Source organism: Mastigoproctus giganteus, chromosome 3 (genome assembly GCF_048544385.1).
Source record: "Mastigoproctus giganteus isolate SK-2022 chromosome 3, ASM4854438v1, whole genome shotgun sequence".
NCBI classification, from domain to species: Eukaryota; Metazoa; Arthropoda; class Arachnida; order Uropygi; family Thelyphonidae; genus Mastigoproctus; species Mastigoproctus giganteus.
Window position 1 is genome coordinate 200,100,361 of NC_143577.1, and position 18,518 is coordinate 200,118,878.

The 18,518-nt window shown below is 36.8% G+C and overlaps 1 protein-coding gene across 5 annotated transcripts in view; it reads left to right on the top strand.

Moving 5' to 3' along the window:
- Positions 1–18,518, top strand: part of LOC150088569 (kinesin light chain-like) — a 376,502-nt gene that overhangs the window by 344,247 nt on the left and 13,737 nt on the right. For all 5 annotated transcript variants that reach the window (XM_090369572.1, XM_090369571.1, XM_090369570.1 and 2 more), the window contains one exon: positions 7,095–7,140. In XM_090369572.1, the coding sequence (XP_090225698.1) occupies positions 7,095–7,140 (46 nt within the window). The remainder of the gene's footprint in view (positions 1–7,094; positions 7,141–18,518) is intronic.

The following is an 18,518-nucleotide window of genomic DNA, read 5'->3' on the forward strand; positions in this document are numbered from 1 at the left end:
TGGAAGGTGACTCAACGAGGAACAACATTGGACATCCTCTATACAACCTGAAAGCATGTGATACTAGTCCTGCCTCAGGTTAAGTTGTGGGTTGGGTTTTCAGAAATTTTGAAGTTCAGGGTCAGGGTCAGTTTTTTGAATATAAATAATTTAATGTACTCAGTACTTCAGAATTAGAAATTGAATCGACAATAAAAATGAAATTTTCAGCACAAAACTGAAAGAATGTAATTAAGTTTCCCAAAAACTGTAAATCAAAAAACAGTAACTTCGGATTACATTCATTGCAGCAAATTAAAAATTACTCTATAATGTAAGTAGCTTATTGTCTTGCATACAAAATTGTCTGCATTTTCAATTTTTACTGTTTATTAAAATTATATTTACAAAATATATATTTGATTTGAATTTTTATGGTGCACAGGCTAAACTTAGACCATGATGCACCAAATCCAAGGTTATAAAGATGAGGTATATGCAGACATTAAAATAAGAGTATATATTTAATTAAAAAATAGATTATATAATTAAGAAAATGTCTATTTAGAGTTCGAAATCAAAGCTACAAATTGAAGGAGATGTGGATGGATGCTACCCTCCCATTGTGAACTGTGATTGTAATTTTGGTTAATTACAGGATCTTCATAAATTACACACTATCATCTGCACCAGCAGTTTACATTTTTACGGGTTACAGTTTTGCCTTGTCTTCATCAAGTACATTCCTCCCCCCTTCTGTTGCAGAACAGGAGGGATTTAATTCTTGCCATCCCATTAAATTCACTACCCTTCACACTGGTAATAGCTTGTCCTTGCAATTTTATTAATTTGTGTGCTGAAAAGGAAGCTCTATATACCTTCCTATGAAATTAGATGAATATTTGGTTGACATTTGTTCCTAGCTAGAGAGAGAGAGAGAGAGAGAGAGAGAGAAGATGGATTTAAACAACTTCAGCTGAACCACTGAAGTAAAAGAATTTTGATGTATGTGTGTTTATGGAAAATATGGATGTTTCAAATTTCCAACTTCAATTCTGGAAATTGATTACTATAGCAGATTAAACCAAAAGAATGATTCTGATTTAATCATAGGCATTTCTACTGCCAAGTTGGTGGAGAGTTTAAAACGGGTTGGCAACCTTTTTTGAGTGAAGAGCCATTTTTGATCTAATTTAAAAAAAGAGAGAATCCAAAGAGCCTCAGTTCAAGCTGAGTGGGGGGGAGTTTTTTTAAGAAATGGAATAGAGTGGGAAGGTGTTTTATTAAAAATATATTTTTTGAAACAAACGTAAGAAACATCCAATTAGGTACGAATTAATATGACTTTTGCTGTTGAACTTCTTGAGCGAGTCTCTCAATGTCAGGCGAGTATGCCACAATTTTCATCTTTAAACATGCTGAGAGACTCGCATTGTTCAGAGACGGTTCCTTGACTATATTTTTAATATAGTTCATGGTTGAAAATATTTTCCCGCAGAAATACGTCGAACCAAAAACAGAGAAGTCCAAATGTACAGAACTTTTCAAATTTATATACTTATCCAGTAAGCTGCTCCACCCATCAAACACAATTTTGTCTTGCTTTTTTAACTCATCTATCGCTGTCCATTTGTGTAGAATTTCAGTGGCAGCCTTTTATTATTATTAATAGCCATATGGTGCAAGGAAGCCTCAGGCTTATGCTGCACCAGGAAAAAAAAAAGTTCACAAGTTACCCTGAGAGAGAGAGAGAGAGAGAGAGAGAGAGAGAGAGAGAGAAGTAGAAGGGAATCACCAAGAAAGAGAAGAATGATGATATCCAGCTCAGGACCCTGGGTGTGCCAAGCCCATACTCACCAGATGTGAGCCCCCAGGGTTACCTCTCCAAATCCTTGATTTCAGTTTTAAGGCATTTTAGTCTTGCACTCCACGTCCTTGATTTTTAAGTCCTCCAACTCCATTTCAAATTGTGCTTCATGTGGGCTTAAAAGTTAAAGAGCCACAGTTACATGTTCAAAGAGCTGCACGTTGCCGACCCCCTGGTTTAAAACAACAGGAGAGGATTCTTTTCTTTCGTTCAGTAAGGAAGTATTTTATGACTACTTGATGCACAACCATTTAAAATGTTCTTATAAATACTGAGGTTTGCACAAATTTCATCAATACGCAGTGCATCATTTTAAAATTTGTGAATTTTTCAGTACTTCTTGGTGCATCTTTGTTGCACCAAGAAGTACTGAAAACTTTGATAGTGTTATCAAAGATAAAGAAATAGGTGTTTTGCAGCATCAGTTTTAGAGTTCTTTGGCAACTCACAGAATACCATTTAATACCTTGCACCTTCTCTTGGTGCAATAAGTGAAAATAGTCTAATTAGACATTATTCTGTCTTTTTTATCCATTAAGTTCCTAATATATTATTATAGTCATTACTGAGCATTATTTTATTCATTGTATATTGTGTAATATATAGTGTAAAAAGGATAGGTGGAATAGGACCAGGGTATGTCTGCCAGGGACAAAAGTTGATGACGTAGAGCAGATATCATCTTTTAAGGGCACAAAAGGTGATATTGTTGTACACGTTGGCGCTAATGTGACATTAAGAGTAGGAGATCTGTAGACTTATTTAACAAGTATAGGTCAATGTTGAAAAAAAAAGTCATGAGTTAGGTTTAAATTTGAAAGTGTCTGCAATTCTGCACAATAGGAGGGAGTGCGTGATGAGAGCCTTGTCAATCAATTCGGCCCGAGAGAGAGAGAGATCATTCAAGATTCATGGGGTAGAATTTTATCCCATCCCTGTAGAATCAGTCTATCCTGATTCTACAGGGGTGGGATACACTTAAATAGAAGGGGTGCAAGAATATTTGCTGATGCTATCGAGCCAGTGTTAGGTTTGGGGGGGGGGATTCACAGAATAAAAGATTAACAGTAGCTGCAGTCAGAGGTTAGCAGTAGTGCAGGCAAAGGTGCAAGTGAATCTTGCATTGCTTCTATTAGATTGGAGGGTGGGATCTGTGGTTTTCAGGGACTGGTGGGAGCCATCACCGAACAAATAAATACATGGGCTGTGTTAGGATAACTAAGAATAAGAATATGTATACTTGCATGTACACCAATGCTAGGAGTATAGTAAATAAATTTGATGAATTTGAAATGCTGGTCAAGACATCAAAAGAAGATATTGTTGGATATCAGAGACATGGTGTCACACAGATATAAGCAGTGCAGAATTGGAATTTGGGGAGTACAATTAAGAAACAGAGAAATCTAAGGAAGTACATCCAGTTGACATAGATGATCAGTGCAACATTGAGTCAGTTTGGTGTGATGTAAGCACTGGGAAAGGAAAAATGAGAGTAGGAGTGTGTTATAGGCCTAATGACTCTTTAAGTACAATGAACAACTGTACAAAGAAATACAGGCACCTCCATAGCCAGGTGGGAAGGAGCAGCAGCAGTGTGTAGCACATGCTTCTTGTTTAGACCAGCGTTCAAGCCCTTCACCACCAAATACGGAGAATGCGGAAAGGTCAGGGAATGACCACCGCATATCCTGGAGCAATATGGCCTTAGTTGCTAATGCTCCTAAAAAAAAAACCAAATAACAACAAAATAAAATAACAGAGAAATAATACAGTGGGCCAGTAAATCAGATTGTCTAATAATGGGGGATTTTAACTTCTCAGATATTGACTGGAACTTGTGGGTTGGTCACTTACACACTAGCAAGACTTTTGTGGATTTATTTCATGATTGTGACAGCAACACATTAGAGAGGCAACCACTGATCTGATTATCAGCAGTAATTATTCGTGCATTAAAAATTTGCAGATAAAGGAACCACTTGGCGGCAGTGATCACAGTGTACTGATGTGGGATTTACTTAAAGATATTACTACCATCAGTGGTAAGGGGAAGGGTTTTTGCTCCCATAAGGGTGATTACAGTGGTCTCAAACAGTTTTTAAATTGTATACAGTAGGACCGACCGATGATGTTACCAGCAGCAAATTCTAGATGGGAAGCATTCAAGGAAGTAATCGTGGAAACTACTAGGCTTTTCTTACCGTTTAAGAAATACTATCCAAGGTTTAGTTCTGAATGGATGTCAGATGAACTAATGAGACTCATGGCTGAGGAGAAAAATGCATGGGATGCATATAAAATATCAGGCAACACAGAAGCCTAAGGTAGATATAAGCTGATCTATAATTAAGTCACAAAGGAAGTTAAGCAAGTGAAGGCAAATTATGAGAAATCTTTGGCAAATGATGCTAAAAAAAACAGTAAGGACTTCTTTAGTTATATAAACTCTAGAAGCAAGGGGATGAATCAGATTGGTCCACTTGATATCAATGGCACTTGATGATCCTGCTCTATTGTGGGAGGAAAATGCCAGAAGTTTATCAAACTGTAACAGGTTGCTTAATGATTGTGTAATAACTGAGAGCAAGTGGAGGAGAAATTGTTGAAGTTAAATATAAGAACGGTACCTGGGGTGGATAGGTTCTATCCAGTTATATTAAAGGAGGCAGCAAAGGAAGTAAGCCGACAGGGCTAACCAGGTGGGTAAAGTGCCTGCCTGGCAACCCAAAGGTCGCGGGTTCGATTCCCGCCTCGGGCTTGGATCAAAGTACTGCAAAAACCTTGGGAGGTGCACTATGGCCACAGAAGCCGATGTGCCAACAACTACCAAACCAAAAAAAAAAAAAAAAAAATGAAGTCACTGGTTAAAGATGTATTGCAGGATAATCTAGACAAGACTGCAACAATGATTCAGACACTACATGGGTTTAAGGGAAAGTCTTGTCTGACAAATTTGATTGGATACTATGATATGGTTACAAAGGAACTGGATGCAAAAAATAATTTTGATATCATATACTTGGATTTCAGGAAAGCATGGTATTAAGTGTAAGTTGCTACAAAGGATAAAAGAGTGGTTGACTGGGAGAAGGCAGGGGTGGTAATCACCAGCATTGCTCTTCGTGGAATAATGTTATTAGTGGAGTCCCCCAGGGTTCTGTGTTGGGCCCACTGCTGTTTTGTATATTTATCAGTGATATTGATGAAGGTATATCAGGCTTAATGTCAAAGTTTGCAGATGAAAGAAAGGTTGGCAGGGTTGTTAATGACAGTAATAGCAGTGTTCTACTGAAATGGGATCTAGAAAATTTGGGCAGATGGCCTGAGAAGTAGCAACTGAAATTTAACATTGACAAATGTGGAGTACTGCATATAGGTAGAAATAACCCCAGAGAAATGTACCAACTGTGTGTAGTACTACACTTAAGTTGGAAGAAAAAGACCTGGGAGTAATTGTGTAGTCAGATATGAAATTTTCTGAGCAGTGCAGACAGGCTGCCAGAGCAGATCATGGGGTATTGTCAATGATAATTAGGAATTTTTACTAGTTGGGAAAAGGTGATTATCCCTTTGTATAAGGCAATTGTCAGGCCATGCCTTGAGTACTGCGTACAGGTCTAGAGGCTTCATTTTAGGTAGGATGTAGAGTTGCTTGTGCATGTACAGAAAAGGGCAACAAGATTGGTGAGGGGGAATGAAGGGGTCCTCTTACAAAGAAAGGCTTAAGTTCTGCAAATTGCAGCAGCTGGAGACTAGGCACCTGCGAGGTGATCTGATCGAGCTGTATAAGGCCTTAAATGGGATTCTTTCTCTTGCTCAGATTACGAACATGAGGGGTCAAATTCAAATTGAGGAAAGACAGTTATAGAATAGATATGTTGAAATTTGCATTTAGCCAGCTTGTAGCTGATAGCTGGAACAGACTTCCATTTGTCGTTGTGTAAGTTGTTAGCTTAAATCAGCGGTTCCCAAACTACTGAGATTTATGGATCCCTTCAAAAATGAAAACAAGTTTGAAGATCCCTGTGTGTGTGTGTGCGCGTGTGCGCGCGCGCGCACTAGGTTTTCTGAAAATAAAATTCAAAGTTTTATACGTGAAACAACTCAACTTTATTCTTATTTTTATACAGATATATAATAATAACTTTATTTTTCATCAATTTGCTATACATAGAACGAATAATTGGAAATACGTGTAGAATTATATATACTAATTGTATTGAAAATAAGTAATGTTCTATAATAAAATTCATTCCGATTCTATCAGTATATTTTTTAAGAAAATAGAAACTGGTCTACAGACCTCCAGGGGTCTGTGGACCCCAGTTTGGAAAATGCTGACTTAAATAAATTCAAGGAGGAACTGTACATATGTTTAGTGCGATTGGATGTGTGAAAAGGGTTTTTTTTTTTTTTTTTGGCTGATGCTGCATAATCTTGCTTTCTTGCGTCACAAGCCTCAACTACTACTATTACATGCACTGCAGAGCACCCAATTTCATTGAGTGCTCTGTAGTGCATGTTCTGTTTTAATTAAAAAAAGAAATCCACAGACATATAAAAAAAAAAAATTAGATAAACTAATGTGTAAAAGCATGCTGCACTGGTAAACAATTCTGTGGTTAATATAAAATGTATTTTGCCAAGGCAATTTAATTTATAGTGTAGTGTGGACTTTAATAAAAAGCCACCTCCTTTTTCTGAAAAATCCCATGTTTTCCTCTTGCTTACAATTGCCTATTCTCCAGCTTTTTTAAAGGCAAAAGTTGTCAGCTGTGCATAAATTATCACTTAAACATTAAAAAAAAAAAAAAATTAATTTACTTCATTCTCAGTGGTTGTAAACCTGTTATACATTCTTTTGAATATCCGAAAAAATATTAATTGTTAAGTGAGTAATAAAATCTTTTTTAAACTACCATTAATGTTTTATTATTTTGCTGTGGCTTATTTTATTAATGTAACATAATGTTATTAATGCAACATGAGCCAGATCAGATGTTTTTTGGAAGTTGATATTTCTTCAGTATCACCCTAAGTATATGAAATTTTCTTAGTGCCCAACACTGTATGAGATAATCTCATTACATTTTTTTCGGTACTATATGTCCTGCAGTGTAAATTAAAATACAAGTGATTCTAATATTCATTTCAGTATTGTTTATTTCCTTGGCAGATTTATTGTCTTAAGTAATTACTTTGTGTTTAATTTTGTAGTTAAGGGTTTTTTTATTTTTATTTTTAGAATGAAACGGGCCAGTTCAATGTCCATGCTGAATTCAGAAAAACAGGTAATAGTCTTTTTTTAGTATATAAAAATTGCTATTTGAGTTAATTTTGCTTGAATTAGATAAACATGGATTTCCCCCCCCCCCCCCCCCAGATTTCCTAAATATTAAGACTCAGGTATATTGGACTTGGTTATAATAAAGTCCAAATTTGTTCAGTTTATTATTCGTATTAGTATAATTTTAGTGTAATATTAAAAGTAAACATAAAATGCTCAACTGTAGATAGAGTTGGAATTCTTGCTGACACTGACAAATCTAGAAAAGAATTTATTATAAAAATATACCAATTAATTACAATTAAAAATTCAAAATACATAAAATCAGTTAAAGTGTACTGGATAAAAGTGCTAAAAACATATCACAATAAAAATTAAATATACTAGGAACTTAAGTACTAGCACACGCATTATATTTTTTAAGCTGAGATGACGTATGGAGGAAAGGAAGAAAGAGAGTAACAATATCGCAAAAAAAAAAAATAAAAAATAAATCCACTAAGAACTTTTGGCCACTAATGCCATCTCCACTTACAGTACATAATGCTGGTGCAAGCCATATTTAAGTTAGTTTAGAAAGTTAGTTAGTTAGCCAGATACTTCCAGTATTTATTTGTCTTTATTTTTTATTGGAATATATTTTTAACACTTTTATCTACAATATTTTAACTGATTTTATCTATTTTGAACTTTTAATTATAATTACTTTGTGTATTTTTTAATAAATTTTCTTCCAGATCAGTCAGTGTGCCTGCAAGAAATTCATATGTATCCAGTTCTCAACTTCAGAGGGTTCATTATTTATAGTTTAAATCCTCCAGATATTAGACATATGAGCTGCTGCATAACATGCTCATGTGTGATAACTTTTTTTGCAGCATTTTATTTATATTTTAAAGAAACTATGATACAAGTTATGAAGTCATTAATATTAGGTTGTGGGAGGGGAGGTTAGAGAAACTTATACATTAACTGTACAAATACCAGAAAAATCTTTTTAAATCTCAAATATGTATAATATATAAACATAAATATTTATACTCAAATAACAAATATACATGCATTTTTACAAAATGACAAAAAAAAAAAGTTAATGTATGCATTGAATTATATTTCAGGCACATTAGTAAACAATAATTCATGATTTATAACAAAAAGAAATGAGCAAACGCAATGACTTATGTGCAAACAAAACATTTTATTTCCATGCATTCACCATATTGCCTATTCATTTCTCAGTTAATGTTTACAAGCAGGTACCCCTTCTGAATTTAAAACAGCTACAAGTGTGGGATAGGCATCCTAACTAAGACTAACCATAGCAGGCTAGGCAATGCCAATCACTGCTACTCGCAACGATCAGTCGGAAGGAGTACCCGCTTGTGAGCATTAACCAATTTTTCCAATTGGCACATGGTAACAAACATAATATCCAGTGCTTCAGCTACAATATACAGTTTATGAATAGCCTATGAGATATGTATGAAAGAAAAAAAGTTGCTAGATTTCTGTTTGTCTAATTTTAATGAAATTTTGGATGGCTTTTTAAAATATAAAATTTTATTAAACCCATCTACTGAGAGTCAAGTTATTTACATGAGACAGACAAAAGAAATAACAATTGCTAGATTTCTGTTATTCCAATTTTAATGAAATGTTGGGTGGTTCTATAAATCTTACTTAAAGAGCCAAATGTAAAATTTCATGAAATCCATCTACTGGGAGTTGAGTTATTACATGGACAGATAAACAATGAATAATAATTGCCTGATTTCTATTTGTCCAACTTCAATGAAATTTGTAGTGACTCGACAGATATTTCTAAAAGAATCAAATATAAAATATTATGAAAATACTAGAAGTTCGTTTATTATATGTGGATGGATGGATGGATGGATGGATGGATGGATATGATGAAGACTATTGTCTTTATCTTTACACATACGTTGACAAGCTTATGTGTAGAACAAGACTGAGTAGCAACTGTCATTTTTCTGCATAAATTAAGTCAAAATAAATCAATTTGATTAGTTTTAACAAAAAAAAAAAAAAAAAAAAACAGATTTTATTAAGCCATTACAAAGTTTATTTCTTAACACATTTGCTTCTGCCTATATTTGAGAAAGTATATTCAGTGTGCTATAATTTGTAAAATGTTGTTTATCAACATACTGAAAACTCATAAATAATGATAGAAAAGTAAAAGTCTAGAATTCATAGCTAAAGGCAAACACTTACTTTTGGGCTGAGCTGTAAATCAGAATTAACCTCAATCCGTTTACATAAACTAAACTTAGCACAAGCAAAAAACAGATAACACTGTCTATCAAGCTATAAACAATAATAAACGTTGCTGCTAATCAGTATGCCGACAGAATCGAGCACTTGTTAACTTCGTGTGCCTTTACTTTTACAGTACTCATTTATTGACTGCTTAAGAATGGCTGCCTGTATGCATTATATCACAGCACTTGCATACTTTTTGAACACTTATGTGTGTAACATCACATAACTTGTAGTGCCATTTGACACTTTCTGTGTGTTAGAAGTAGCAAGTGTGTTAATAAGAAAAAATTTACGCTCTCTAGACCAGTGTTCTGAAACCTTTTTCTCTTCGTGGCACACCTTAAGTTATCCATGACACAACATGGCACATAAAAATATTAATCCCCCAAAAAGCATAGTTTACGGCAATGTTAATTTAAATATACTAAAGTCACAATAGAATCAATTATTATTATTCCAACAATCCAACAGAAATTGGCTCATGCATATATTAACATTTTATGAACCCTAAATCACATTACATTTATTTCATTACAAAAGCAAAGCAAAGCCAAAAAAAAATAAAAATCTATTAGTCTTCTTTATCTTTGCCTTCTTCCCACGTTTATATGGGGTCGGCATTTCCATCCTTAATTATTTTCCTCCATTCCCCCCTATCCTGGGATACCTCTCTCTTTTAAATCCTCTGCCACCTTGTCCTTCCATCTCAGCTTAGGTCTCTCCCTCTTCCTTTTCCCTATTATTTCCAACTTTTCACACCTCTTCACCACGTACTCCTCACTTCTTCGTTCCACGTGTCCAAGCCACCTCAACCTAGATTCCTGCATTTTTTTTACTCAGAGGCGCCACCGTACCTCTGATGTAGTCATTTCTTATCCTGTCCTTCCTCGTCACATCACACATCCATCTTAGCATCATCATCTCTGCCACTTCCATCTTCTTCTTCTCCTGGGCCCTTGTAATTGCCCATGTCTCGGCACCGTACATCAATGCGGGTCTAACGACAGTTTTATATGTACAATTTACTTTCTTATCACACAGCACCCCACTCATCTTTCTCCAGTTCAACCAACCACATTGCACTCTGTGCTGTATTTCTGCACTCAATCCTCCGTCCCTCTCAACGTTCGATCCCAGATACTTAAATTTCGAAACTGATGGTAGCTTTTCCTCTTGCAGTTTTATAGCACTCTCATCTTCTCCATTCAATACCATATATTCTGTCTTTGTTCTACTTATCTTCATGCCTCTCTCTTCCAACACTTTCCTCCATTCCTCCAATTTCTTCTCTACCTTTCCTTGTGATGGTTCGCACAGTACGATATCATCTGCGAACAGCATACTCCATGGTGCTCTTCTCTTCACTTCTCTCAAACACATCCATTACCAGATCAAACAGATATGGGCTAAGAGCTGATCCCTGGTGCAGTCCAACTTCTACAGAGAACCCCCTCAGTCATACCTACACTACTCTTAACCTGAGTCACCGCTCCCTCTTACATTTCCTTCACAAGCCTTACGTACTTTTCTGATGAACCCTTCTCCCTCATGCATCTCCATACCTCTTGTCTGGGCACTCTGTCATATTCTTTTTCCAGGTCTATGAACACCATGTGCAACTCTACTTGAATCTCCCTGTATCTTTCCATCACCTGCCTTAAAGCAAAGACTGCATCTGTTGTTCCTGTTCCCAGCATGAAACCAAACTGTTCTTCTCCTATTTCCATCTCCTGCCTTATCCTTCCTTCCACAATTCTTTCCCAGACCTTCATCAAATGAGACATTAACTTTATTCCCCTGTAGTTCCCACATTCCTGCACATCACCCTTTCCTTTATAGATTGGCACAAGTATACTTTCCCTCCACTCATCAAGTATCCTCTCCTGCTGCCACAGTTTTCCCATAAAATATATTATATTAGTATTAAACCAAATAACTACACATACCTTCAATGTGATACTTGTGCCTGCTTTGCTGAACACAGAGGGCTGACACGTTAGCATTAGCATTAGCAGAGGCATATGATGCAAGAAAGCAAGCTTATTCAGCATCAGCCAAAAAAAAAAAAAAAAAAACACACACACACACCACTCCCATTTCAAACCCTCCGTTCGTTCGAAATACCTGTCCAGTTGAGCTTTGAATTTGTTTAGGCTATCAACTTCAACAACAAGTGATGGAAGTCGGTTCCACCAACCAACTACCCGCTGGCCAAAGGCAAATTTCCACACATCTATCCGACATCCGTCCTTCCTCAATTTGAATTTATGCCCTCTGAGGTGATTATTCTGAGCAAGATGAAGAATCCCATTGGCATTGAGCATGCTCAAACCATTCAAAGCCTTATACACCTCTATCAGATCACCTCGCCGGTGCCTAGTCTCCAGACTCTGTAATTGGCAAAACTTAAGCCTTTCTTCATAAGAGCAACCCTTTGTTCCATTCACTAATCTTGTTGCCCTTCTCTGTACCCATTCCAGCAGCTCTACATCCTTCTTGAAATGAGGCCTCCAGACCTGTATACAGTACTCAAGATGTGGCCTAACCATTGCCTTATACAAGGGAATAATCACCTCCTTATCCCTGCTAGAAAAATTCCTGTATATCATTGACAAGACACCATGAGCTACTCTTGCAGCTCGTCTGCACTGCTCAGAGAACTTCATATCTGCCTGCACAATTACCCCCAGGTCCTTTTCATTCTCCACCACTATCAGTGTAGTACCGCAGAGTTGATACGTTGCTCTGGGGTTACTGTTTCCCATATGTAGTACTTTACATTTGTCAATGTTAAACTTCATTTGCCACCTCTCAGCCCATCTGTTCAACCTTTCCAGATCCTGTTGCAGCAGCATAGCGTCAGTAGTGTCCTTAACAACCCTGCCAACCTTTGTATCATCTGCAAATTTGGACATTAAACTTGATATCCCATCATCAATATCATTCATAAACACCGAAAACAACAACGGACCCAACACTGAACCCTGAGGAACTCCACTAATAACATTAGTCCACGTTGAGCAGTGTCCATTGATTACCACTCTCTGTCTTCTGCCACTCAACCATCCCCTTATCCATAGCAGCAATTTGCCTCCAATGCCACACTGCTCCAATTTGTGCAGCAGTCTTCCATGTGCAACAGTATCAAAAGCCTTTCTAAGATCCAAATATATAATATCAAAGTTATTCCCTGCATCCAGTTCTTTTGTGATTACATCATAGTATCCAATCAAATTGGTCAGGCAAGACCTGCCCTTAACAAAACCATGCTGCGTCTGAGCTATAACTGAATTCTTGTCTAGATGATCCTGCAGTGCTTCTTTAACCAGTGCCTCCATTAATTTACCTGGAACAGAAGTTAAACTAACAGGTCTATAATTACTTGTGTCAGCCTTTGATCCTCCTTTGTGAATTGGGGTTACATTTGCACATCTCCAGTCTATGGGTACCTCCCCTGAGTCCAAAGAAGCTCTCATAATTATGGCTAGGGGTTTGCTTACTTCCTTTGCTGCCTCCTTTAATATAACTGGATAGATCCCATCCACCCCAGGTGCCTTTTTTATGTTTATCCTCAACAATCTCTCCTCCACTTTCCTCTCAGTTATTACAAAATCATCCAGCTCACTGCCAATGTTTACTTTACCTACATCATTCTCCTTCCTGAATAACTCCTCATGCGTGAATGTAGATGCAAAATACTCGTTTAGATTGTTAACCACCTGAGCAGGATCCTCAACTGTTGAACCATCAATATCCAGTGGACCAATCTGATTCATCCCTTTCCTTTTTGAGTTTAAATATGTAAAGAACTCTTTTCTGTTTTTCTTTGCATCCTTTGCCAAGGATTTTTCGTAGTCTGCCTTTGCCTGCCTAATCTCCTTTGTGACTTGGTTACAGACCAACTTATATCTATCATAGGCTTCCATGTCACCCATTAATTTGTATGTATCCCATGCATTTTTCTTCTCTGCCACATGTCTCATTAGTTCATCTGACAACCATTTAGGCCTAAACCTTGAACAATATTTCTTAGTTGGTATCTAAAGCCTGGTAGCCTCCAAAATTAGTTCCTTGAATGCTTCCCATTTTGAGTTTGCTGTTGGTAACATCATCAGTTGGTCCCACTGTATAGAATTTAAATACTGTCTCAGACCATCATAGTCGCCTTTACGAAAACAAAAACCCTTCCCTTTACCTCTGATGGTAGTTACCTCCTTGAGTAAATCCCACTTCAACACACTGTGATCACTGCCACCTAGTGGTTCATTTATCTGCAGATCCTTGGTGGTGGAATCATTGACAATGCAAGCCTCATTCCTTCATCAATGGATCTGAGTCTCTCCCTCTTTGATGTTTTAATTTCAGTCAAGGTCGAAAAGCCCAGTTCACACAAATATGTAGTTAAAAATGGTAATAACACATTAATTGCAATCATGTATGGCGCCTCCATAGCCAGGTGGGAAGGAGCAGCAGTGCGTAGCACAGGCTTCTTGATTAGACCGGGGTTCGAGCCCCTCACCACCAAATACGGAGGATGCGGAAAGGTCAGGGAATGACCACCGCATATCCCGGAGCAATATGGCCTTAGTTGCTAATGCTCCTAAAAACCAAATAACAAACAAACAAACAACAAGCAATCTTGTATCTAGCCGTGTATTCTTTCCTTATTGACAAACAAAATATGTCCAACTGCACTTCACGATTTTTTAATTGAAATATTCTGTCCACCTTCAGATCTGTTAGTTCCTTTTGCACATTCATTGAAGAGATTTTGCATCCGCAACAAATGCATCATGAACCCAGTCGAAATCTTCAGTGTTCTCTCCAAACTAATCCTTGAACTTCTGCTGCAAGTTATCTAAATGTTCTTTAATGAAGTCCATCACCACTTTATCACCAGCAGCAAGTGGCCATACAGTTGGGAACATCTCAAAACGACCCATTTGCAATGCATTGTATTCACAAATCCAGCTTATTCTGAAAACCTTGAATCTTATCCATACTCATAAAAAGATTTTCTTTCTTGCCTTGCATTTTTTGGTTCAGCTCATTCAAATGAATGAAAATATCAGAATGATATACCAACCTAGTCACCCACTCATCATTTGCAAATAACTCTGCATACTCACACCCCTCAAATGTTAAAAATGTCAGTACCTCCTCCTTAAGTTCCAAAAGGCGTGTTAACACTTTACCACACGAAACCACTGTACTTCTGTATGTAGCAGGAGTGTGGTTTGTTCAGATCCCATTTCCTGGCACAAAACAGTAAAAAGCCACGAATTGAGGGTCCGCAATTTGATGAAGTTAACAACTTTTACTATTTCGTCCAGCACAACTTTCAGAGCAGATGGTAAAGACTTGGCAACAGTGGCTTCATGGTGAATAAGATAATGGTCACATCATATGTCAGGATTCACTTCGTGCACTTTAGCTACAAAGCCTTTAACTCAACCTGTCATGGAAGCTCCAGGTGGGAAGGAGCAGTAGTTTCGTAGCACACGCTTCTTGATTAGACCGGGGGTCGAGCCTGTCACCACCAAATACGGAGGATGCGGAAAGATCAAGGGAATGACCACTGCATATTCCCGGAGCAATATGGCCTTAGTTGCTAATGCTCCTAAAAAAAACCCAAAATAACAAATAAGTCATGGTTTGTTTGTTATTTGGTTTTTAGGAGCATTAGCAACTAAGGCCATATTGCTCCGGGATATGCAGTGGTCATTCCCTGACCTTTCCGCTTCCTCCATATTTGGTGGTGACGGGCTCGAACCCCGGTCTAATCAAGAAGCATGTGCTACGCACTGCTGCTTCTTCCCACCTGGCTACGGAGGCGCCTATAAGTCATGGAAGCAGCAAATGATTGTATTAGTGTCTGTGCAAACATCAATACAATCCTTCCAGTTTAATTCATTTTGGTCATATATTCATTAGTAACATGAAATATTTCTTCACCGGTGGCTCGCTTTGCAAAAAAAAAGAAATTTGTTGCAATTACATCTCCATCAATGAACTGAATGTTGGCAAAAAGTTGAGCGTGACTGCTGTTGATTTTCTCCTTCATATTGGCTTCAATGTCACTGGATATATCACTGACTTGACGACTGATTGTGTCAGCTGAGAGTGGAATTTTTTGAAATTTCATTAGCAGCTTCTGCACCCAGAATTATTTTCACCATCTCTGTGGCTTTTTGACCTTTATGATAAGTTCGTCTGCTTTATAGCTAGTTTCCTGTACTTTTTCTGAAACACATACCAATGAAGTCAAGAACATTGCCTTGTTTTGTTGCAACAACTGTTGAAAATAGATATCTTTTATGCATGCCAGAGAAGAATGTTTTGTTGAGAAATGCTGTTTCAGTTTACTGGGAACCACAGCATTGCTGAGTTTTTCTCCACACACGAGGCACTTTTGGATTTGGCTTGTTTTATCACCACACCAGAAAAAAAAACCAAAAGAAAAATAATTATCGCTATGTCTGCACACTAATTTTTGTTTATTTTTTTTTCGGGCTCCGTCATTTTCAGTACTTGCACTCGTGGACGGAATAATCCTTACTAGGAACTTGTCCATTATTTAAAAAAAAAAAATAGTAAAATGAACAATGTTATTGCTCCCAGTCACAGTTTTTTGACTATTTCAGAGCACAACTGTGAGGAAACTGAAAATAATAGATGTGGGACCAATATTCTTTGAACAGAGGAAGGGGCACATCTATCGCTTTCAAATATAATCTTTTAAGAAAGGGTGGGTGCATCAGTATGGGAACAAAGTAATGAAGTTTAAGTAGCATGGACAAACAGGGACAAATATCAAAACAAGCCAATAAAACAAAAGACCGGGGCGGGAGGGGTTGCTAATCCTTACACTTTTAAGAAACAGCATGTATGTATCTAACTTTAATAAGCAGCATCTTATTTCAGTCAGCGCAGTGACAAAACGAGAAATATTGGAAGGGCAAACATACAAATAACTTTAGAAAGCAAGTGGTGGATATTCACCTGAAAAATATTTTACTGTCCCACACATGCAACATTGTATTTCAGGAAAAATGGCATATTGTGAAATATAAAAAGAATAAAAAGTTAAAAAAAATAAAAAGAATATAAACAACCTATCTTACCCTTTTTTCCATAGGTAACTATCCAGCTGACCTGCATTTGTCCAAGCTGTCAGCCTCAACTAGGAGATAACTTATTCCAGTAGTTAACAGCTCACTGGCTAAAAGAACTTCCATTGATCTGGCCTGAATATCTTTCCTTGTAATTTGGATTTTTGGCCTCTAGGTTTCTAATTTATTGTAACAATGAAAATTTTCCCTCCCTTCATTTTATTATCTCCTCCCAGAGCATTATAGATCTCAGTGAGGTCTTCCTCTAAGATGCCTGGGTTGCCAAGCACTACAGCCCACATATTTGAAGTCTTTCCTCGTGTGGTTGCTCTTTTGCAGATCATGTCCAGCAGGTTGATCATCTTTTAACCCTTTCAAGGTTTCTTTAGATTCAGTTTCCATACTTCAACATAGTAGTCCAAGTGCAGTTTTGCAATTATGATCTCCTATATTTACAAGCAAATGTTAATAAATCATTGCCAGATGTCTGCACTGCTTTAATTTAACCTCATCAAGTGTATAGGGTATTTTGGGTTTGCTATTACTCAAACATAGGTGCCACTTTCCTGAACATCCTTGAAGCCTATTTCGATCATCCTGAAAGAGTGCTGCTTGATTCTAATCATCTAACATTTTCCCAATCTTTGCATCACCTGCAAATTTTGACATGTCTTCTAACCCTTCAGTAATGTCATTTATAAAAATCAGAAACAATTGTGGTCTTATAACCAGGCCTCAGGGGACTTTGCTTCTAATGTTAGGGCCTATCTGAAGAGCAAACATTAATCACAACCCTCTGTCTCTTGCCTGTAGCCACCTGCGATCCATCTAAGTATCTTCTCTGCAATCTCACATGTTCCAAAGTATACAGTAATCTATGGGCTTGTATATTTCTGTATTATGGAAATACTTTTAATCTTAATGAGGTCAATTTTAACCTGTCAAAAAATTCTTTACAAAGTTTTGCGTAAATAAAACTTAGAAAATACGATTTTTCTTCTAGTAGGTTATCTGAACCTAAGATTTCTATGCCAATTTCAAAATTGACATTCTTTTGTAGGTGCATTAGCATATATGCATAATGTGCTATTGTCTTCATGTTCATCCACTGCATGAAACAAATCAACTCCCAATGGACGAATTTTCATTAAATTTTATATTTGGACCTCAGTATTAGCAATGAAAAGCTTTGCCACATCATTCCAAATTTTATGAAAATCAGACTGATAGAAATCTGACAATTGTTATTATGTTTTTATTATTTTTTTTCCTGTCCTCATGTAATATACGAGATTGGTTGAACGAGATTAGCTCCGTGCAGGTGAAGTTTTTATGGCTCCAGCTAATTAGAGAAATTTTCCTTAAATTTTTACCATTTTATTGACTTAATTGGCATATTAATTTATTTTCTAGAAGTAGTTTTATATTCCTAGTTATGATACTTAGTTTATTTTGAACTTAAATAGAGATTTTATAGGTTATTACTTAGTATCAGTAAAACTTGTACTATTCAAAACTAGCCACCATTGTGTAGTATTGATACAGAATAGCATAGCATATATCTCAAACTTGATAGCGTAAAGTGTAACGTAAAACTAGATATCACTACATAGCACTGTATTAGGAATCTGTTAGCTTAGTGTAGTATTGTCAATTAATCAATTAAATTTATAAATCTTATTAATTTTTATTGTTAATTAAATTGTATTTAAATGTAAATCATTCCCCAGGCTAGAGCAGCAAAGCAACGTGCACAAAGTAGCAAAAGTGCTGTGGTTCGCGGGGGAGAACCAAAGGGGCAATTCTCCAATGCATCACAGTCAAAAAAAATGTGCAAATGCAGCATGTTTGCAGATCTCTCTCAAACAGGACATGATCTAGCCTTGGATGATGTCTTTATGTGTGTACTAAGTGCAGAGATTGTGAAGAAATTAGGTGCCAGTTCAATGTTCTGATGGGCATATATGAGAGCTTAAAAAGTCTG